Source organism: Lepisosteus oculatus, chromosome 6 (genome assembly GCF_040954835.1).
Source record: "Lepisosteus oculatus isolate fLepOcu1 chromosome 6, fLepOcu1.hap2, whole genome shotgun sequence".
Classification (NCBI taxonomy): domain Eukaryota; kingdom Metazoa; phylum Chordata; class Actinopteri; order Semionotiformes; family Lepisosteidae; genus Lepisosteus; species Lepisosteus oculatus.
In genome coordinates this window covers 53,807,737-53,831,558 of record NC_090701.1, presented here as the reverse complement: position 1 = coordinate 53,831,558, position 23,822 = coordinate 53,807,737, and the positions used below count along the sequence as shown (strand labels likewise).

The window sequence follows — 23,822 nt, the reverse complement described above, 5'->3', positions numbered from 1 at the left end:
ATTTGTTCCTCATCAAAGCTCTTTAGCAAGAATTTTTTTTTTTTACATTTAGTTTGAAGAAAAACATCAGTATTCAGTGTAGGCTTGTACTAATATACTGTATATAGACATATATACAGTATCCTGTTAATAATACTGTTAATGTATTCTAGGGTGTAGTTTTCAATATTTTTTTTCTGAAATGTCTTGCAATTCCACTGCAGTAGTACAATATAAGAGGAAATCAAGGGGTTTAGTTCTGATTCATGTTTCTGCTTGTTCACTTTTTAATGTTTTTTTTTCAAAGTTTCCAGTGCTCAGTTAAGCTTATATCTCCTTGTTTATTTGAAACTGAATAAAAACAACATGGTCATTTACAGTATACATTATATGTGTTATTGTTAGTAAATTGAAGAGAGATTTGCACCTACAGAATTTGAACATTGGTCAAATAAAAATGGAAGAAATCCTACAAATAAGAGGGAGACTGTTTAGGCCACTGGACTGCTACTGTAAGTAGCCACAGTGGCTGATTCGAGGATCTCGCTCAGAATTTGCTTGACAGTAGTGCTTCCTATTCTCAATTTTAAATGCACATCGATGTAATGTCCCCCAGTGTCCTTGTCTTTGCCTTTTTCTGTTGATTTTGAAGAAAAGAGAAAATAAGACAGAACGAAAGAGAAAAATATGCAACCTCTCTCACATTTTGCCTCACTATCATTTGTCTATACATGGACCATGTTTCGAAAACTGCAAAAACAGAAGGAAACAAATATCCAACTTGTGCATAATAAAGCAATTGGACTTGAATGAAAAACACACAAAAAAAACAAAAATGAAAACCATAAAGGCAGAAGTAAAAAAAAACATCTTTGTGTGTCTTTGTATAACTTCTCCGACAAAACACACAAAACAAGAAAATAGAAAATCATCTTAGAATCTCCAGATCTGATGTTCCAATGAGTAACTTTCAGACTCGAGCAAGAATTTCCTGTTTTTCCTAATCTGCATGCTGTTTTGTTCCTCTTCTCATCATTCCAGTCTCCCATCACTGCAATCCCCAACATCAAAATCTGGGCTCTCTGCAATTTCTGAATTCTCTTCAAAAAGGAATACACCATTTTTTCTTCTCACTCTACCCCTCTGGGTAGAGAAGTACTCATCTATACCCCATAACAAGCACATTTTCTGATCCACCCACAGGACTTTCAGCTTCCACGATGACATCACCCAGTGTGCTGTGAGGAGTGTGCAGACTCCAGGCATCTAAGAACTCTGAAGTTGTCCCTGCTGCCACTCCTAGGATCTTCAGTTTCTCTTAACTTTCCCCCTTACATTCTGTCTCTGTTTTTCCTGCTTTTGGCCACTCTTCCTTCTCATTCTGCTTTCTGTTTTCCTCATCTTCCTGGTCATTAATTTCATCTCTGCTTTCTTCTGCCCACTCCTCTGCTTCTATCCTTGGCTTCCAACATGGCCCAGTTGTCAAGTCTCTGATCTCCTCGGCCCCGGCTCTGTCCAGTGTCCAACCTCCAGTCCAGTCAGCTGCCTTCTTAGTTGCTCATTAAGGTATTTCTTAAAGTTTAATTAACAAATTGTCACTGATTTTTAAAGTTTGAATTATTTAATAATAACAATTCACAAAGCATCCTATTCTTGCAGGTTGTCATCCCTAGGGAATGAATATTATTTCCTGTTTATAGGAAATTTCTCATTCATTAAAAAAAATCTCTAGTTTTTCTGACATTATCTGATTATAATTTTGCCTGCATATCCAGTACTTTTGAACTATAGCTCTAGACTAAATGTTGTGGGTTTAGTGAGTACCAGAGCAAGTAGGAGGTCTTAACTATTGGTGTTACATTAATGTAAAACCAATATTAATATTGGGCTACTGCAATTAATTAACTCGTCCATATTTCTTGAACTCTTTAGAAGTTCCCTCAATTAACTAGCACTGTTGACATTTTAATTTAAATGTTTGTCAAAATGTGTAACGCTGTGTGAGAAAATATGACAGAAACAACCTTGCAATTTTAGTATTTCAGTAATGTGACTGAATAATTTAAATCCTACTAGGATAGTCATACTGTATCTTCAGTGCATTCATTCTGGATAAAGGTTTTTCTGCGTTGTTTAGCAGCACCATATACAACTTGGGCGATAAAGATCCTTTGGGATTTTCCAAAAGAGCAGGGATATTTGCCCTAGTGTCCTAGCTAAATCACCATGGGTTTGCACAATCTTGTCTTCCTACACTCCCCCCTTAGCTCCATAGGTGCATGAAGTTCTTACTCTATGCCTCATTCGCAGTGTAGTGGGGCTTCTGCTCCTCACCCAGGTGGGTGCTGCACTTCAGTGGTGGATGATGGGGCTCCCCTCCTTCACAATATATAAAGTGCTTTGAGAACCTATGTCATGAAAAATGCTATATAAATGCAATAAATTATTAACAGTAGCTATTTAGTGAAGCACTTCTTAATTGGCTTTAGTTTAAGGGTACTGTAGCTTCAAAACTGTGTTTGGCCTTAGAGTATAATATTTCGGGGTCAGATATTGTAGATACCCTAAATAAGATTATTATTGGAGGTTGTTACACACTATTAACACACATTCTGCTTGTAGATGTTCCAAAGGTGTTTTCGATATACAGTAAAACCTTTTAAACATATGACTTGAGAAGAGAATGTAAGCTGTTAAATATTCCAGATGTTGTGTATATACAGTGTATACATAATATTCTAAAACAATGTGTTATCTTCGCAGTAAATTGGCAACCCAAAACAATGCAGACAACCTCCTCTAGCTGGCAGACAGTGACTAAAACCCTGGTGATATATCTGATTTATGTCACAGATAAAACATTCTGCAGCATTTGCATTTCTTGGGCAACTAGATTAGATGGACGAATGCTTCTACATTAGGTCCCAGCAACTGTGAAACCAACAATGGAAATGCCAAAATGATGAATGTGCTGCAATGCTTTTTTTACATACTTTAATTTGTACAGGGCTGTAGGGGTACAGTGCTAATGCCCAAAGGAATTTTCAAAGAAATAGATATAACCCAGCGCATTAAGAAGCATTTACATACAGCAACCTTGGTATTCCGTGTGTTCACATTTACAAAGTAATCTTATTTTATAGATTTTAAAACATAAATTGACTGTAGCTTTCTTCACAAAACAGTTTTCTTCACATCTCAATCATGCATTACACACAAAAATGATACATCTTAAAATTTATTAAAAAAAAACATTTTACAGCATGGAGCTTCGAAAAGAAGGGGTACTGTAGCTCAGAAAGCCAAAATATAAAATTCTTGAGGACCTCACCTTATTAAGTGTTTTCATATATTTTATTATTCTGAAATAGGCCATTTGTGCTGTGATGATTTTCTTTGTAGTTCAGTACCTTCAACACATTTTATTTTCACGGTAACAACAACTCAGTGGCTGAAAGGTAATCAATTATGTTGTTCCAGACCTGGGTTTTAGTGTTGCACAGACACAGACATACTGTATATGTTGCTGGACGTACTGTATGAAGCCAATTTGCAATGACATATTGCTTGTGGATTTGAAGAATTTACAGAGGACAACACCAAGTAATATATACAGTAGTTTTTCACTTCACTTGGTTTAGTGCAAAGGGATTTACTACAATGCAAATACTGAAACAGCAAACCAAGATGTTCGATTGGTATACAGTATGTTCTGAATGGAACATTCACCTTTGCTCAACATTTTAAATGTCTGTGAACATTTCAAAAGTCACTTTTAGAAATTGTACTCACTATTCAAGGCACAAAATCTATAGATTAGCAATTTTAAGTCAAGAATAGAAAAAAAATGCCAAATTCGTCAAACTGGTGTTTTTTTTTAAATATTTTTTACTGTCTTTCAATTAATGATTAATTTTCAAATTCTTTGTTGTTGTGGAAGCTCATTATTATTGGAATTTGACTGCTTTTGACCATGCATGCGAATTCCTTATGGGTTCTCTTATTTGAAGAAAACAATGAAAATGCTTGCTCATTTAAATGCATTGTAACGCTCATGAAGCTTGCACTCATACTGAAGTAAAACATTGCTCAATGATGCAGACAGATTGGTGTCAGTGTTGTCATGATTTGCAGAAGTTTACTGAGAGCAACCATGAGGGATAATAAGCTGATAGCGTGCCATAGCTGTATATCCAAGCAAATTAAATTGGAATTTACATTCCGAGTTTTACTGCAGTGTATTATCATTTTAAAATTAACTTTATTGTCCATATACCTTATTAACTTTGTAATGGAAAATATATACACTATCTAAATGAATTATTCAGCAGAGACATTGCCAAGTGCACTGCATCAAAAACAGTTATATGTTTGTTTCAAAGGGCGTTAATTAAGATTTTTCAAAGAAATTGAACTTTTTAAAACAAATCTCAGCAATTTGGCTTAATTAATCAGCACAATGTTCATTAAATTTTTTTAATTGAAACAGTTTCCATATTCAGTATTTCTATAAATTACTGTTAAACGAAAAGTTTAGTTTTTTGAGTGGAGCCCATAACTCAAAAAAGGCTGGAGTATTATTTAGGGACTCCTGGTGCCTATTTACATGGTTGGAGGTTCCAGTCCTAGGTGGGATGTGGCTAATGTACTATACCCCTGAGCATGTTACTTTACTATAATACCTTTCTTCAAATACATATAAAATAGGTAGAAATGTGAAAGGCTTTGGATTAAATGGTCAAACAAATAAACGAATGAGCATTATCTGTAGAGTATTTCAATACCATTGCAGCAAAGTCCCCGTATTTAAGATTTCTTCTGAACAATTAATTAAAAAATATTTTTGGCAGAAGTAAAAGAATCACACTTTAGTTCTAAAAGCTGAAGACATTTCAGGAACAAAAATGAGAGCGCTGTCTAGGTCTGTGCAACAGATTCCCCTTGATGGTAGCCGAGTGTGGGTGGAAATCTGACATAAACCCCCCATGTAACCCATTATAAGCAGCCTTGGGACCTATTTTCGTTGTATTATAACCATTTCAAGCTCACATGGTCCATTGACTGCTTTCCTGTGCTAATCCTGTTGTACCTCAAGGTCGAGGTGTAGTGGAAGTCACCTTCAGCGCAACCCAGTCGATTCTCTTCATGTCGTTCTGCTCTATAATCGCCTTCATGTTAGTGGGCCAACATGAAAACAAGCAAGGCTCCCAGTCTGTGAGAGCTTCTCTGCTCTCTATAGCCGTATACGTTTAGGAGTCTTCCTACTTCTTTGCAACGCACTCCTAACCTTGTGAGCCTTCACTGCTGACCAGATGTCTCAGTTGTCTCCCTATGAGAGGGAGCTTCCCCTGAAGTTTCAATCCTGTCTCGTTCACTGAGAGGACACGTCCAGCCACCTCACCGCAAGACTATCTATCCCTATCGGCCCTGTCCTCTCCCAGAAAACAGGCTGGGGCCAGCATTGCACTCCTACTGACTCCTACGTGATGGATTTTAATTCCTAGATGCATTTTAATTTTAATTTCCATTACTCTTAGTGATCTCCTCCCGGTAACAGTGCTTTCTTTATTGCGATGCTGCTACAAGCAGATTCTTTGTGGGAGGCAACAACATTTTTAAGAACAAGTAATAGGTTTATTCCATGCTGAAAAAAAGAAGAAAGAGAACACAACGTTTCGGCCGTGGAGCCTTCTTCAGGTGTGAGAGAGACAGGGCAGAAACCTGAAGCTCACACCTGAAGAAGGCTCCACGGCCGAAACGTTGTGTTCTCTTTCTTCTTTTTTTCAGCATGGAATAAACCTATTACTTGTTCCTTTGCAGCCTACGCATGCTGACGCAGCTACCCACCTGAACATTTTTAAGAAGCACATTTCATGAATAAGGTAACCCAGTCTTAAAACCATGCACTGATCTCATTCTAAAATCAATCTCGGCATAAGCCCATTTGAAAATGCTGAAAGGTAAACAACAAAGTCAATGCATAATGTTTCAGCTATTAATCCTCTTACCTGTGAAGGACAAACATAATACCATAGGAACATAAGGACATTTCAAACAAGAGGATGCCTTTCAACCCATCCAGTTCACTTGCTAGTTAGAAGTGAATTGATCCAAGCACCACTGAAATTAATTTATGTTTTCCACGTCAAAGGATTTGAATACGTTTGCATTCATAACTTTTCTAATATTGTATTAATGAGCAATTTACTTCTTTTTTGGTTTTTGCTTTGACTCTGGGGAGTTCTTTTGTGTATGTAACAAATTATAATTTTTACCAGAAATTCACATGACTGCAAGCTTTAAAGCAACGAGCATGTGAAAACAGTAAAGTTGTCCGAATAGTTTTGCAAGCCGCTGTGTAAGAAGAATAAGAGAGGGGGAGTAAGAGAAGATGTCAGAGGTGAAGACAAACCCTTTCAATTCACATTTGGCTGTCTTTCATACTTCCCCTTGGAGACTGTGAAATCCACTGGATTATTTTAGATCAATGTGAAAACAAAACACTGGATGTAATCTGAATCCATTTCCACCTTCTGTTACTTTCCCCACCTCTTCTCTCTTCCTCTTGGTAAGGAACCGAAGGTACTGTGAGAAAGTAATAATGAAAGCATACAGAATATTATAATATGTAGATAAGATAAGATCACTTTATTGGCCATATACAGTTCAATTTCTCACATTAGGACTTTGTCTTTTCACATACCCCAGCTTGCTCTCCATGAGACACGCAGACAGAAAGAGAAGCTTGGGGTCAGGGCGCAGGGTCAGCAATTTATACAGCACCCCCGGAGCAGCTGGGGTTAAGGGCCTTCCTCGGCCCAAGGGAGTAGGATTCCTCTCCCAGCTATGGGATACGAACCGGCAACCCTCTGGCCACACACACAGATCCTTAGCCACAGAGCCACTGCTCCGTCCGAAAATAGGTGTAGTTGAAAGTGTAAAATTTTAATTTATAGATGTAACTTCCTTGAATCAAAAATCAGTAAGTAACCTGAACCTTTTAGTCTTGAACAGAGATGCAGAGGGCACATCATTGAATTATTTAAAATCCCCAAAGGAAAATTAGATTGCTGCTGTTAGTTGTTTGTGGGCCAGTAGGTGTTGATTTTCCATGTGGTCCAGAATTTGTAAATGAATGGCCTCGTATGGTGATCGTGTACTGCTGTAGAACGGTCTGTCCCTGACATGTGACTTTAAAGTGAGAGTCTGACTTCTTTAATCACTAAAGATCCAGTGGTGAAGTTCTTGAGAGTAAGGATGTTAACTCTAGTCCCCTAACTAAATTCCAATCCTGGAATGCACAGCATGACCTGTCTAAAGGTCCCCCTTGATTCAATTGGAGAAGCAATTTTTCATTTCTCCACTTGAACTGGTGTGCAGTGAGGCTGCTGGTGCAGTTTAGAACGTTGCTATTGTTGCTTCTAATTGAAATGTTTTCCTTATGTTTTGAGCATGCCACGAGCATGTTTTCTACCAGCAACGTTTGACTACTTTGTCATTAACAATGCCATGGTTGTATGAGTAGGAGGTATTGACCTTGATGTCCTGGCCAAATTGTAGTCTTGGCTTTTAGTGTACAATCTGACCTCCTTGAATTTCCATCTTCATTCAATATATGGAACACTTTCTTACTTTTGCAGTTCGGCAGTGCTGCACTTCTGTGGTGGGTGCAGAATTGCCCTTTATACATGAACATTCTTTGAAAAAGATTGTGATGAAAAGCTCTAAACAAGTGCAAGGAATTAGAATCCCCTTGTCTCAGAGGAAATGATCAAGAATGGTATTTTGCCACCATTTCTCAGTTCATTCATTTCCAATGATTCATTACCTAAAAACTATTAAAAGTAAAATAAGAGAATATCTAACTTTCCAGAATATCAGTAGAGAAAGAGCAGCTCACTGGGAAAGAACAGAGTTAATCCCAAAATGTTTAATACTTTAAGGGTGGTTTAGGTGATGCATTGCTGGTATTTGTTTCTTCGAAGTGCCATATGGAAATTAGCTTTTTATTAGATCTCAGAAGTAGCTCATATTTTATATGACCAAATTCACATTCAAACTGAATTAAACACAAGTAATTACATTGTTCTTTTGATTGTACATTCTCTAATTATTCCCCTGCTGTTAGACTTATACTGTATACTGTATATAATTTGCATGATTAGTGATTGCAACAATTTCTCCCCTGGCTATAAATATACAGTATATTCACAAGTCATTCTACAGAGAAGTAAAATATAAATGTTTAAAAAAGGAATGGGACTGTCCAAGACCTAATGATTTACCTGTAAAGATATTCAGAAAAGAGTCTTTCAACAATTGTTAGGGCTTTTGCATGGGTTAAATTATTGGATATCGGTAGGTTTACACCACAGTAACAACACTTGAATAAACTACCTGCGACTGTCTAAAGACATGCTTTGCAGTGTCTTAAACTAACATCAAACACAAGTGGTAGTTTGCAAGTCACCTTGCTATTTGGGGGGTTTTGCCTGCAATGCATGTAGTGTGCACGTAACGACTCACCACACAAGCAGCTACTTCTACATCCTAAATCAATTTCTTAGAGACTGAAAACCTGTTACCTGGTGATCAATTTAATTAAGGCACCCTAATCTTTGAGGGCAGGGAGCAATGAGAGTTCTGTACCAAATGAGCTCGAAGTGCTAAATTTAACCATCTTTGTATTATCACAAAGCCACCTGTCCTTGGTATGGAATGTGCTGTATGGATGTGGCTTAATTACAAGATAGAAGTACATTTGTCTCGGAAATCTTACAGTATACATGTTTTCAGTAAAATAAATGTATCCATTCCCTGCGTGTGTATTAAATCTAGACAATTAACGTGTACATATGTACCCTTATCTTTATAAACTATACAGTATCTGTGCATATTCATTGTTAATCCAACTATTCCAGTGTTAGAACGTATTCTATTCTTTCCTTTACTCTTCTTACTGTTACACCCAGATTGGCAGCGGCTCACAACGCACAGCGGCCATGAGAGAATGCAGCATTTCTCCGAGCAAGTGCATTTCTCATGGGGCTAAAATTCCAACTACCAGCTTGGGTAGCCTGCAGATTCGCCCATCCTTTTTTCAAGCTGTTTCCTATCAGCTCATTAATCAGACCAGATTCCCTACATAATACCTGAACCAGCAGGGGGAAAGTGCTCTGTCATTTGAGCTACAGAGCTACCGCTATGCTTAGCCCTGACACACTTCTTGCGAACTAGATTCATTGGAAAACCTTTTCCCTGTGTCTTATAATAATAATAATAATTGCTTACACTTATATAGCGCTTTTTTCTGGACACTCCACTCAAAGCGCTTTACAGGTAATGGGGACTCCCCTCCACCTCCACCAGTGTGCAGCCTCCCCCTGGATGATGCGACGGCAGCCATGGTGCGCCAGAACGCTCACCACACATCAGCTCTCAGCGGGGAGGAGAGCAGAGTAATGAAGCCAATTCATAGGTAGGAGGCCATGATTGGTAACGGCCAATGGGAAATTTGGCCAGGACACCGGGATTACACCCCTACTCTTTTCGAGAAACGCCCTGGGATTTTTAATGACCACAGAGAGTCAGGACCTCGGTTTTACGTCTCATCCGAAGGACGGCGTCTGTTTACAGTATAGTGTTCCCATCACTATACTGGGGCATTAGGACCCACACAGACCACAGGGTGAGCGCCCCCTGCTGGCCCCACTAACACCTCTTTCAGCAGCAACCTTGGTTTTTCCCAGGAGGTCTCCCATCCAGGTACTGACCAGGCTCACACCTGCTGAGCTTCAGTGGGTTGCCAGTTGTGAGTTGCAGGGTGATATGGCTGCTGGAAGTCTTGAACCCGACTTCCAAATACCAGAACTTGTCAGAACCCTGTCCAGCCGCCGAAGTCCCCATTCTGTCCTTACTGCCTAGATTCTAGCCTTCTTCCCTGCCCGAATCCAGTCCTTGCTGCTGATTCCCAGAATTCTCCCTCTGCCATGTTTTTTTCCTTTTTTTCGACAAACTTCGCCAGCCTCCTGATATCACATAGCATCTGCAGGTGAGTTGCGCACCTGCCTTTAGACGTGGCTTTCAACAAAAATCTAACCACGTCATAACACTTTTACCTTGTAAGCTGAAGATTTCTCCCACACTGTCTTGTCTTGTGATGTGGTGCCAGTAAGCGCTGCGAGGGAGAGAGACTGATTTTGACAATGCTCCTTCATTTGAACCGGACTGTATCTGAAACAAAGAAAGAAATTGCAAAGATCTTTCTCCAAATCAGTCTATGAAATACAGTTAGCTAGCTCTTAATTACTTTACATAAAACAGGAGCAAGCTTTTTGATTTGCAGAAAATGGAACAATTGCAGAAAGAACAGATTATGTTCTGAACATTAAAGCTCACATACTGTATATTGAGTATTAATGGCAATGCAGGTAAGTGATGACCCACTTACAAAGCTGGGTTCCATGATTTTAATGTTGCCATTATTTTGAACTATGGAATTTGTATGTCTTTGATGTTTATATTGAGCATGATACAGACAAGAAATGCCAACAAATGTGATCTCAACAGCGGAAAGAAAAACAAACTTCCAGAAAATCTAAATATTAAAATCAAAACTGAATGTCTTAAAACTATGGTTCTCCTGTAATTGTCCCTTAGAACGTTTGCTAAGGCTTGCTCTAATGTCTTTCTGTGGAAAGCGCACATACCTAAAACCTGAAACACATGGATATAGAAGCGGTGTGGAAGTGCATTTAAACCTAAGAAGTGTGTTATTCAAAACGAGGCAGAAGCAAGAAGCAAACTAACTACTAACTACTAACTACCAAACAGGCTAGACGTCCTGAAATGCCTCCTTTTGTTTGTAAACCATCTTATGTTTTTACCTGTGCATTTTTTTCCATTTCAATCATTAGCCTTTCATGCTGCTGAGCTATAGATAATGTGGCAGAGTGGACCCTCTGGTAGATCATCTCTCCTTCTCTCGTCTGGAATGTGAATAGACCCTCTCCTGTATCACACATTCTGTAGTGAGGGAAGAGTAATTCTGAGATTAGAGGAACAAACAAAATCATTCATAGAATACGAAAATCCATCCTTTAATATATTTTCTACCCACTTCTTCCAAAAGCAAATGAAAACACAGAATAGAAATTTCAAACCCTGTTGATTTTGAAAGGTAACTTTCAATTGGTACCTGTGTTTTGATCATGTTTGCTTACTACTAAAGGGATGCCACTTAATTAACAGGGGACAGCCGAAAATGTTTAATTAGAAAAGCAGTAGTTAAATCTCCTTATGGATGAATAATCTATATGACATTTTTTTCTACTACTGTATTTACTTTCTCTTGCTAGTGATTTTAGGAAAGGGAGTATGCAGTTCCCCCCTTACTATTTTCTTAAAAAGTTACATACTGTGGCTCTCAAAGACTGCACTGTACACTCACAATCTGTAGGAAGTTTTTTTTTAAGTAAGTCTTCAGCTAAAACATCAAACACTACTCCATCATTACCTCTATGGTGCTGGTTGTTACTGCCAATAGTTTGTAAGATGTGCAATGTAAGCTCCCACACACAGCTGCTTTTCTCCAAAAATCATGCTCATTAAGCAACAAAAATCAGGTAAATATACAACTGGTCTGGATTTTAAGCACCAAGAAAATATCTTAAAATATATTTTGGGAAGAAACAGCTGTGTGTAGGATTCTACTCTGAAACATTACTGAGAACACAAATGTTATTTTCTACCAGATTCTTTGTTTATCTTGTAGAAAATATTGAGAATGGCCTTTAAAATATAAATTTCAATGCATTACACCAATACGACTCTGAATGCACAATATGAGTAATAGGTTTTGTTTGTTATTCAGTCCAAACTGTATCATTAAAAGTTGGAAACTGCAAGAAAGCATCTGAACCCTCAATTCAAAATGCATTACCTTATATCGATAACATACAGGAAAATCTGCCAAACAAATTAAGAAATATAAATGTATACAAATGTATAATCCTCATTTTGAATGAAAATTCCTCTCAGAACAGTTATTTGAGGAAATTTATGTGTCCTCTTTTCTGCTAGTTGTCTATATCATATGAAAAAGAACCACACAGTATGTCTGGTTGTCATCTTATTTCATGTCCACTCTAAATATTTTGTTTTCCTCTTTGGACATGAAGACTTGATTCCATTCTATGGACACTGCTTGACAAATTAGTGGTGAAAAAAAGAAAAAAGCAAGCTTTTGTTTGCTCCATATGATGAAAACATTTATATGTTGTCATCATGTCATGTTTCTCAGCTCTAGCCCTTATATGACACTGAATTTGACCATCTCTTGATAATCCATCCCACTGAGGACAAGAGCCTAGTAGGATAAGATATATTTCATTTTCCTTAAAACATGTTTGTGAACCTGCTTTGTCAGATTTATTTTAACATTTGAACAACTTCATCTTATTGTCCTACTAAGTATGCAGCCAGGATGCTATTTGTCTTCTCTGTGTCCTCTCATTAAGGCTATCTTATGTCATGGAGAAGAAAACAGAATATTCGAGAAAAGAAAATGAGAGAAGATAAAAAATGTTCAATTTCCTTGCAGGTCTGGATACATTGAAGAAGAAAAACATCTATTTTTGAAACAGTAAATCAATGCCTGTACTGTGGCTCTGTGCCAGATTGTACTGTAGTTAGATAATATGCAGATTGACGAGCTGGCATGTCAGCATTAAAAAGAGATTTATGCTAGCGTCTTTTCAGCAATATAAAAATTGTTCAGTATGGAGATTGCTTTCCACAAGTAATAGAATAAATTATATGATACTTACATTGTTTATGATTTCGCACAAACTGAAACATTGATATTTTGATGAGTGTTGATTCATTTTTATTTAAAGTACAACAGTGTATGGTAACATTTTTATAACTTTTCTAATTAAGAATAATTGAGAAATATATATTTTAATATGTTATTTATTCCAAGATTACTTTTTGTACTAACAAGTAAAGAACTTGACACATAAAACAATGACCTCTATAGACCACACGGATCAATACAAATTACAGAGGAAGCAAATGTTCCTTGTTAGAGTCATCTTACCTACTATGCAAGTCAACAAACAGTATTTAAGAACAAAATTAATCTCTATTCATAAGACTGTATGAGGAATACTACTAAAAATAATAAGTTAATTAAGAATTAATAGAGTACTTATAATAGTTTTGAAGAGAATTAAGAATGCTATACACATTAAATATTATTTTTAGAAGTGCTTACAAACAGTAAAACTGTACACCACAACTTTTTCTGTGGCATTAAAAAACGTCACACAGAAGACACCTGCATAATAGTTTGGACAGTCTGGTATATTTCAGATGTAACCAAAGATCTTGGCGGGTCTGTGCCAGGTTTTCTCATGGTAACCGTGCCGATGTTATTTATCAGAGACCGATTTAGTTATATACTAAGTAAGGGTGATCCAGCCTCAGCCTCGGTTCCATATTTATTTTTTGTGATTCCTCTAAACAGATGCTATAAGGTTCGAGGGATCTGCCACACCACCAAACAAACAAGGGACTAGCAGCCAATCTTGCGATGTAGAGAGAAGTTGGGTGCTGGGTGAGAGGCAGCTAAGTCAGGGACACCTGCAGTGGGAACTGGGAGCTGCATGGAGCTGTGTGCATGGGGAGACAGGGCTGAGAGGGCAGCACACACAGAGGGGAAATGTGCACGGAGCTGTGCTAAGTGCAAGTGGCATTAAGTGCTGCTGTGTGACCAAGATCATGGTCAAGACGGTGGGGTTCAAAAGCATGGAGTTGTGTAGAGTAGAGTCCAAAGTACAAAGAGGAAGTCCGGAAGACAAGGTGGAGTAAGTCAGGGTCAAAGCCAACACGCACACTGTAGAAAAACAAAGCCGAGGGGTGATCCAAGAGAGGAGGTACAAAGTATTTTTAAAAAAAGTACAGCCGGGGAAAAAAAGGTAAGACGACACAGGGACGAAGACTTGAGGAGCTCAGGGAAGAAACTAAGGAACAATACACAAATGGCTCAGAGACAAAACTCATTAACAAGACTCAAGTGGCTCAGAGTCGAAACCAACCCCGACCCCGAGCTCTGTCAGATCCAAGTATTTATCTTGAGAAACACCTGAAACGGGCGGGGTCGTTAACCGTCTCCAGGTGATACAAGTGTCCAGTTAATTGGAGCGCCCCAGGGACACTAGCTGACAGTGTTGGAACTGCTGTTGAGCAGTAGGTGTGGACATAACAGTAAGAACAGTAAAAGATTTAGAATCAGAGAAGATTATTAATCCTCTCTAGCTCGTTTGGTTGCTGAACTACATAACTTCAAGCAAAAAAAACAGCATTTTAGCTCCAAAAACTGTTCTTAGTTTTTCTGAAGCATTTTTCTGTGGTCTTACTGTATTTGTTGTGTTGTTTTTTTCTCTGCTGTTCTTTGATAAACAAGAGTGATACGAATTTATGCCGTCCATGCATTTCTATACAACTTTCGAAAATGTGATAAAACTCTATCCCTGATTACATTTTAAACACTTTTTGGGTCAACACACAAGGTTTGTTTAATTATAATTGTTAATAATTGTGATTATGTTGTTTTGCAAAATGTGGAAAATGAGACTTTAAAGCAAGCTTCTGAAATGCATTCTGTATTCTTGTGAATCAAATTCAATTTCTTTTACAGTGAAATACGTAGAGATGAAAACAGGAATTCAGATGAACTACAGCTTAGCCTTACTTCACAAAAACAAACAAAAGTAAAATGCAATGTTCAGGAGATCAGGACAGTCCATCAAAACAAGGTGGTGGGTATGTTAGAATACTATGCGTTATTCACGTCCTTAGGTTCTTAGGTCTGAGGGTCTGAGCTCTAGGTGGGTGGTTTAGAAGAAACTGTTTCATGTTGAGAGTATGATTTGTATGATAATGAAAACTAAAACTGGAGAGGGGGTTCAATACTCCAATATTTTATTTGGAATTATCTAGTTTGATGTGATGTGGAGTTGAATAAATTGTACGGGAGTTGTAGTTCCAGAAAAACTAAAAAAAAAACAGTACAGAAATAAAAATAAGAGTCAGTACATACTGTACACCTTTTCAAATATTATTTTTAATTTTAATACGCTAGCGGCTATAAATACAACCAATCTTTCAGCTCCATTTTCTTTACCAATTTGGCCCCAGAGAGAGCAGAATCCATGATTATGGATTATTTCTGTTCTGATGAGAAAGGAGCAGATTTACAAAGCTTTTTCTGAAAAGGACGTTTTGCTTAGCTTGCTTTCAAAAATGAACTAAAGCGTTAAATGCTTTGTAACAAAGAGCAATTCCAAATAAAAGTCTGTTAGGGGTTCTTCATCATATACAGTACATACTGTATAGCATTTTAATTTGACATATTGTGCAACTGCATGTTTGAAATTTCTCTTAAAAATAAAGAGGTCACAAACACTTGTATTTGTGCAAATATTATTAAATGTGTCTGCAAATTTCTAGTTAGCACCCCAAGGTTCCTTTATTTCATTAACATGTATGTGTTGTGCTAATGAACACAGAATCAATATGATTTTTTTAAAACAAAATAACACAAAACTGTACCTGCCAGACTCAAATGTAAACCACGTGGAGTCTCTTCCATATCTACGGAGGGAACTGAGGGGCCACATGACCAGCTTCACCCTGGCGTTGTGGATATCCCAGAGGTAGATATTCTCATGTGTGATCTGCATTGTGCATTCTCCATAGATGTCCAGATTGGGAGTAGGCATCAGATACACATTGAACCGTTCTGAAATCATAAATAAGATATTTTTTCATTTGTCTTCAGCCTCCTATAGAGTGTTTAATTAAAAGAAAAGGGTGAAATATTATCAATAACCATTTGCCATTCTGTACTTGGCTCAGTGAATTGAAATGATACAGCACTGCTGTGTGCTCTGTTTTCATTCATGGGCCAATAATGATTTTGATTCAATCCCCCCATTTTGTAGCCCATAACTGTTTGCATGTGAATGAATGAAATGGTTATTAGAAGAGATTAGCGCCACTCAAGCTGAATTACTGTAACACAAATCCCTCTTTTTTTCTTTACCACAAGAAGAAAGGAGCAGAAATCAGCTCAGGTCACCACAGGTTAGAATATATGTACACTTCAACGTTTACATCATATTACAGTATATTATCCATCCATTTTCTAACCAGTTCATCCAATTTAGAGTCACGTGGGAGCCGGAGACTATCCCATCAAGAAATAGGAGGAAAGCAGGGTACTCCATGCACAGGATACCAAGAAACCAACACAAACACAGGGAGAACATATGAACTCCATGCACATAGCACCCCAGGTCCAGAATTGAACCCAGGACCATAGCACTGCAAGGTAGCAATGATAACCACCAATTATATTAATATAGAGGAGTACTGACATTGTGAATGTTGTCCTGTTTAGTGAAAACAAAAAGGGATATATTTGAAGTGTATACTGTACATATACAATTGTCAGAAATATGAAACAGAAAACAAGGTGTGATTAACTGATTAAGATCTCCATTTGAAAAAAAAAACAATCTGGTGTTTTAAAAGCTATCGTATTCTTTGTTCTCATTTGAGGACCCAAAGGTGAACAGAAAAAGAAACGTGAAGGTCAGTGGACAGTTGCTATGGAGCTGAAGTGGATATCAAGCTGTCATTACATTGTCCTAGAACTGAATATAGAAAACGAACGCTGTGAATTATTTTAAAAGGGCTGACTGCACTTTATAATTAAAATTAATAGCAACTAATTATACATAATATTTCAAAATAAGTTAGATGTCTTGAGAGAGAATGTTACTGTGCAAAATGGTACTATTTTAGGACTAAACGAACTTTGCTTTAATTATTGTGCCCTGCTGTCACAGATTTACAATGGTTGCACAAAATAATTTGAATACAGACCTTACTTCATTAGGTCCTGGCTAGAAAATGTAAGAAATAATACTATTTATAAGGCTCCAGCTGTTTCTCATGCACATATTTTTTACAGCTTCAAATGAACATGTTCATATTATTCATAAATATTAAGCTATATTAACTGATTGAATGAAAATAACCTTAATTCCAAAAATGATTGCTAAAGGACTGAAGAAAGCTAACAGTCAAGATCTTTTTGCAGTAAATAAAGCATTGACATCCAATATAACTTTCAGATGTTTTTCTTACAGTCAGAGAAAAAGTCATACAGTAGATAGATTCATTTGTCTAGAATTGAAATCCAGTTCATACAGTGTTCTGAATAGAAATGGATATGTATGCAGCACGAGTCTATCTGATAATTTAATGCCCCTATTTAAGGAGTTCTATGAATCCCCAATGACACATAGATCATTTATATATACTGTATATATTACTGTTATGTACTGTAAATTTGGCATTCTCTCTAACAGATCTGGCCTTTGTAATAGTGCGCAGGCTTTCTGTAAAAACATTTTGATGACGCTAAATCATTCAGGACTTCAAAGTTGATCGGAATATGATTGATCATATAAACCCTACCAAGTATGGGCTAGATTTTGTGGACACTGACCGTTCTGCTCTCTCTGCACACCGGCTGCTAACAGGTCTGGCTCACCCAGACTGATGTCATTAAGCCTGCTTCCCAGACACTCCACGCACAACAGTTTGCACCACTCCTCTGCCTCCAACTCTGCGGAGATAAAACATACAGTACAGTAGGATCAGGATCTCAATGACACATCATCCGAGGAACAAAAATAAATATCTCTTTTATCCTTGTTTTTTGTAATATCTCCAGCCTGCTTGAAATTGCATTTTTCAAAGTAATGTATAAACCAAAATAACAGATTATTGTATAACTGCAGAAGCCAGGCCATACTGTAGGTTGGCTTGTCTAGATGCTCTCTGTTTTTGTGAATTAATGTTTTATTTGATTTTCTTAAGGCCCCCACAATTGGTTTTAGTAGTTTAGAATAGCGTTTCTCAGGGGAAAAAAAATATAACAGGTGTGCAGCAAACGTTTGGAAAAATCACATATGAGGAAATTAAAAAAGGATGTAAACAAAGCATTGTGTTCGGTGTATAGCATATTAATAAAAGAGGGGAAGAGCCAAGCTCCGACACTAGTTCAGGTGGGTAGCTGCATCAACATGCGTAGTCTGTAAAGGAACACGTAATAGATTTATTCCATGCTGAAAAGAGAAGAGAGAAAACGCAACGTTTCGGCTGTGAAGCCTTCTTCAGGTGTCAGAAAGACAGGGCAGACAGTAATGATTAAATAGCACAGAAGAACAAAAGCTGTGAGGGGAGGAGGCAGGAGAGGCAGAGAGGCCACTCAGGAAGTGCAAAGTGGAGAGAGGTGAAGAAAGGTGTGAAGTCAAAACCAGCATGAGAATAGAGAAGATGACATTAAAATAAGTCTGTCATTGAGAGAAGGGGGGAGGTGTGAACCTAGTTTCAGGATGAGTTTTATTTCTGTTGTCTTTCTGCTATGGCCGTTGAGAAACCCTTCTTTGAGAACAGAGACAGAGAGATCAGTGTGATCATGGCCGTCTGAGGTGAAATGAGAAACTATGGGCTTGGAGAAATCTTTCATCTTCACAGCCCTACCATGTTCTCTGAAGCGGTCTCCTAGTCTCCTTCCGGTTTCCCCAACATAGATAGCTGGGAATTGTTTGAAGGAGTAAATGAGGTTTCTGAAGGTACAGGGTGTTGTCTGGGAGATCTAGAATTGTCCTGAAGGGCCATGAATGAGAGTGGTGTTAGATATGTATTTGCAGGTGACACAGAGAGTTCTGTTGCAGGGGAAGGTGCCTGGTGGGGATGATTGCTGAGTGCGGTCAAGGGAGCTGTGAACAGGAAGTTTAGGTAGATTGGTTGGTCGGCGGTATGAGATGATTGGGCGGTTAGAAAAAAGGGGACCGGTGGAGGGACCACCCTGTGAAATGAAGTAGTTGTTTATAATGGTGCAGGGGATAGAAAGTGTGTTAGGGTGGTAGGGAAGCACCAAAAGAATGTGGTTTTGAGACCGGGAGTTCCTGGTCAAGTTGATGATCCGAGGGCTGTTTTTGGCCCAAATGAGGGCCCTATCGATAACATCCTCTGTTGATGAAAAAATAATACATTTTGGGTGCTTGGTTCTGGAAATCCATGTAGTTACTGCAGAGTCAACGTAACCTGAGGAACTGTGAAAAAGGGAGAGAGTTTTTGGTGTGAGTGGGGTGAAACACTGTTCACATAGAAATTGTGAGTGTGGAGGGAGTTCAGTTGCCCAGGCTGCAAACTGAGCCTGAGCTCCACTTTTCATTGTCATTAAATCCAGCTAAGATATAGTGACTATGTACTTTGATGCAAACATTAAAAAGTTTTGTTTAGGGCAGGTAACATGTACAGTACTGTAAAGGTCCCAGGAAGTGGGGCAGTGTCCTGCAACATTTTTATAGTTGCAGAAGTGTGTTGTGAAATACCTTAGAAAACCTGACAAAACACTGATTTTAAACAATAGCAAATCCTTATTTTTACAACTAGCTTCTGGATATGAAGTTTTAAAAATGTGTCTTTTGTCCTAACTCAGCTTCCAAAGAGGCAGTATCATGATAAAATGGACAGAGTGGACTTCACACCAGAGAGCAGCAAACTCAAAATCCTATGTGCTGTAAATTGCTGCTGGATCTTGAGGCACTTGAGTGAAATCGCTCCAGTAAGTGCTCAGCTACTGTATATAAATGCTCACTTCTCAGGTAGTCAACGTGAGAATTTGTTACCAGTTGCCTAATCTTTTAAAATAAAGGACTAAATTCAAATGATGCAAATCTGTCCAAAAATAAAGATGAAAATAATAAACCAAACTGTTTAACTAGTGAGAAAGTAGAATGTGTATAAATGTTAGAACTAGCATAGAAATACCACAAGGCAACTGGGCCGATGTTAGTTCACAGCAGGTGGCTACAGGAACATATAAAGTATGTAAGGAAATTCTATCTGGGAGCGACAGTGGTGTACATTGGCATGAGTTGGCTATAATGTTTATTTTCCTGTTAATTCCAGCTTTTTATACAGTATGTATACAGGTACTGTATTTAAAGGAGAGAGAAAGAGGTCTCAAAAGAGATGTCAGATTTGGCCATCATATGTCACATTAAAATTTTCTTGACTGAAACAGGTGGTCAAAATAAAAAGTTACCAGCTTTATATTAAAAAATGTATTTTTTTTTAAAAAAAGCTTTCTTCTTAAAACAATAAGCACAATTCTACACTTTAGATCCTGTGCTTTGGCAACCCTTAGAATTATTTGAATTAAGCATGGTTTCAGTAATTAATATTAATTAATGTAACTCACTTTGCTGAGGAGAATGACAAACTGTATGGGTGAGGTTGTTAGGGCCCTGGAAAGAAGCAAGAATGAAACCCCATAATTTACATACTGTAACTGTATGTAATTGGCGAATCCCCAGGACTGTTGTTAAACACAGAGAATAAGTACAAATAAGAACTTGAACTTGAACTTTATTGCCATATGTAACCGGTACTGGTACAACGGAATTCTTACTTACAGAAAGTCTCTCGATTGTAAAACAAGTGTAAAAAACAAAACAAAGTGCAAACATGCATCAAGACAATATACAAACAAACAGTAGACAATGTGCCAGTAAACATGTAGACAGTTTGAATGTAAACACTACAGACGTGTGAACAATGACTGGAGATGTGCAATAGATAAGAAATCATAAAGAAGTAGATGGTGATGGTGTAGGTGTGGTCCGAGGGGGATGGCTAAATGTGTTCGCCAATCTCAATGTATTGTTATAAATGGAAAATAAAACTCCAATGTATTGTTATAAATGGCAAATAAAATTTGAACAAAGACTACAAATGGCATAAGTGAAAAGGATATGGCTGGCCAATCTAAGAATAAAGGAAGATTATAGGTCCATATGAAGCTTTAATAACGTTTTCAAACCAACGATTGAATGAGGTCTGAATTTGGCTCCACCGAGCTGGTTGAGTCACTGGACTGAATATGGACTCAGCTCCTGCGAGAGTTGCAGATGGATGGGGAAAGAAAGAGCTCAGTGTGACGGTTTTCTAGAAGGCAGCATTGGGGTTTGCTTTTCCCTCCCAGTTGGCTCAAGCTCAGTGGCTCACTGAGTCAGTGGGAGCACTAGAGTTTGGTTTCCTTCGAGCAGTTGGAAGGAAAGGAAGGGAGCCATAGAGAGTTTAACAGTAAGTTCTACTTCCGGTAAGAGACCATGCAGAGTGGTATTTTGAAAATGAAACGTGCACCTGGGTAAACTAGAATCTTAGGCAGAAGTGAGGGAGATTAGAGTTTGACCTCCTCTGGGGCTTTCCTTTGAAACATCGCTTAAATGATATACTGTACTGTATATACTGGTAGGTAAAAATGCATAGATGTTAACCGATAGAAAGTATGTACAGCAATGACGAATTTAAAAATACAGTATAGGGATCTGATCTAAAACATGGGAAAGGAGTAGCAATTCTAAAAAAGATTTCCATACTTTTCAATGGTTTTTGTATAAAATTTAGTACGAAAATCAGTATTTTTAGGTTCCACATTAACTATTTTACTTACAACTTTGATGTACTGTAAATTTGCCAGGGAAATGTCAAAATAAATGCTGTGTTCTCTTCCAATATCAATACTAGACTCCTGAGACAACCGTATGACATTTGAAAAAGAAATATCTTTCAAGATGGTAATTGAGGAAACAGATTGTGCTGGAATTTGAAGAAAGAAACAAAATGAAGATGGATTCAGACTAATTACAGTTTATATTCACGACAATATAATTCCCGCATTTGGGTTTGGTTCAGAGTTGCTGAGTTGGAAAAACACCTGGAGCCTGGTTCAGTTCAATAGATACAGTACCTACTGTATTAACTTCACTTCTGGTCCATCCTCAGCAAAGAAGTGAGATGTTTAAAGAGAATGGGATGACATTCATTCTTCCCAAGTGGCAAGTCTGTTAATGCCATTTAGTAAATTGATCCCTATGCTTTTCCTCATGGTGTTGTTAAAAATATTATCTGTACAACAGTTTGCTGTTTTCAAGATGAGGAGCAAGATAACTGACAAAATCATGCAAACCCAATTTGTTCTGACGTTTTACTGTAGATTTATTTAGACATGTAGATTGGGAGAATTGTAGGCTGCCTGCACAACGAATCAATGTTGGATGAGCCAGCTAGAATTCTTAATGTAGGCACCCAGCTGGGAAGAACAGCATCACCTGTGCAGCAGCAGCTTAGCATCTTATGTTCTCCTAAAATATAGTACGTCCGGACCTAAAGCAAATGTAATTATGCACAATGAAAGTCCAGAAAATCTAAAACATTACATAAATAACTGGTTGGGAACATACTGTACATAATGCTATCTTAATTTACATATAGTATAAAGAAAACAAATTTGTCAACTGGTTGAATAGTAGTTCCTTAGTAAAACTGTAAAAAAAAAAATACTGAGCGTAATTATAAAATATATAATTTTATAAACAGGAGCTCAGTGTTTGATATCTGAGCTGTCATTGAGCCAACAGTTGCTTTGCTACTGTAAGCCAATCTGTGTCAATGATGTCAGTTCTTTAATGCTCAAAGATCTCATATTGGATATTTATTATGTAATATTTAAATTTTAACAATGTGTCACCATTATTACTGAGAACCTATCATGATTCTTTGATCTATATATTTATCTTGGTTTTTTTTGTTTGTTTGATATCTATGTTTAAAATATTTCATTAAATCCAGTTGACCTGAATATTGTATTTCTTATGTGCATCTGCTTATTTTTTGCAGTGTCCTGAGATAGCTTAACATTCTTCATCAAGAAATGAAGGTCTCTACAGGGGAAGATGTTTACAGCAGTATATTAAAATTGAGAGATTGAGAAATGTGAAGAATTCCAAAAATAAGACAATGCTCATTATAACCAAGGGAAATTTACAATTAACATTAAACAATTTTATATTTCTGCAGTTAATTTTCTTAATTATTGAAAAACGGTGGAAAAGACAGATTGAGACAAGTCTGTTTGTGCACTGGGTTCCAGAGGTATCAGTAGATATCTCATTCATTGGCAGTTCCTTGACCAGGATTGTCTTCCATGAACCCGAAGATAATTGATAAGAACATACTGTACCAACACAAGAAGATCTACACACTCTCTGCCAGGTTGAGTAGTTGATTTCTCTGGAGATATCTGGTGTGTACTGTGCAATCCAGTCATTTTCAATGCTTTGTTTCCTTATTATATTATTCCTTTTATTCCTTTTTATAGTGCTGTGATTATTACCAGATACAGTATTCTGGTTCTGTCTTGGCCAAGGGCCATAATCTGTCTGGAATTGATTTTGATGTTGCGTTTCTCTGTGTCTGCTTTTAGTATCTCTTTAAAACTCTTTTTGTCCTTTTCTGGTGTGATTGCCTTGGGATTCTGGAGATTGAAATCTGGACAATGTGACTAACTCAACAGAGATGGAGACAAATGATTCAATATTTGTTCGTCCTTCTCGATAAAGAACACTAATGTTACTGTGTGTCTCCTCACACTTGATATGTACAATCCTCCAGAGGAAGCAATGGTGGTGCAAATCCAATCTTTTTAGACAACTCCTACATATTGTGCATGTTTCAGGCCATGTTTAACATCGGTTTTGACCCTCAAATATCCAATACCTCAAGCACCCAAAGGCTGCATTTGTAGATTTCAGGTGACACTGAATTTCTTTGTCCATATCAGCCATCTGTGAAAGAGGTACAGGAAGTGCTCTACATTCTCCAGACTCTTATCGGTAATCCGAATCAATGGT

The 23,822-nt window shown here is 37.6% G+C and overlaps 1 protein-coding gene across 3 annotated transcripts in view; it reads right to left on the bottom strand.

The window, feature by feature from the left end:
- The window catches only part of dok6 (docking protein 6), a 108,920-nt gene that overhangs the window by 8,089 nt on the left and 77,009 nt on the right, over positions 1-23,822 (bottom strand). The window contains exons 4-8 of one of the 3 annotated variants that reach the window (XM_015353801.2): positions 17,561-17,680; positions 15,595-15,784; positions 10,866-11,004; positions 10,098-10,212; positions 5,768-6,564 (exon numbers count right to left, since the gene is read on the bottom strand). In XM_015353801.2, the coding sequence (XP_015209287.1) occupies positions 6,464-6,564; positions 10,098-10,212; positions 10,866-11,004; positions 15,595-15,784; positions 17,561-17,680 (665 nt within the window). In that variant the 3' untranslated portion in view covers positions 5,768-6,463. Of the gene's footprint in view, positions 1-5,767; positions 6,565-10,097; positions 10,213-10,865; positions 11,005-15,594; positions 15,785-17,560; positions 17,681-23,822 lie in introns of those variants that run through there. The other 2 variants (XM_015353800.2, XM_015353802.2) reach the window with 2 other exon arrangements.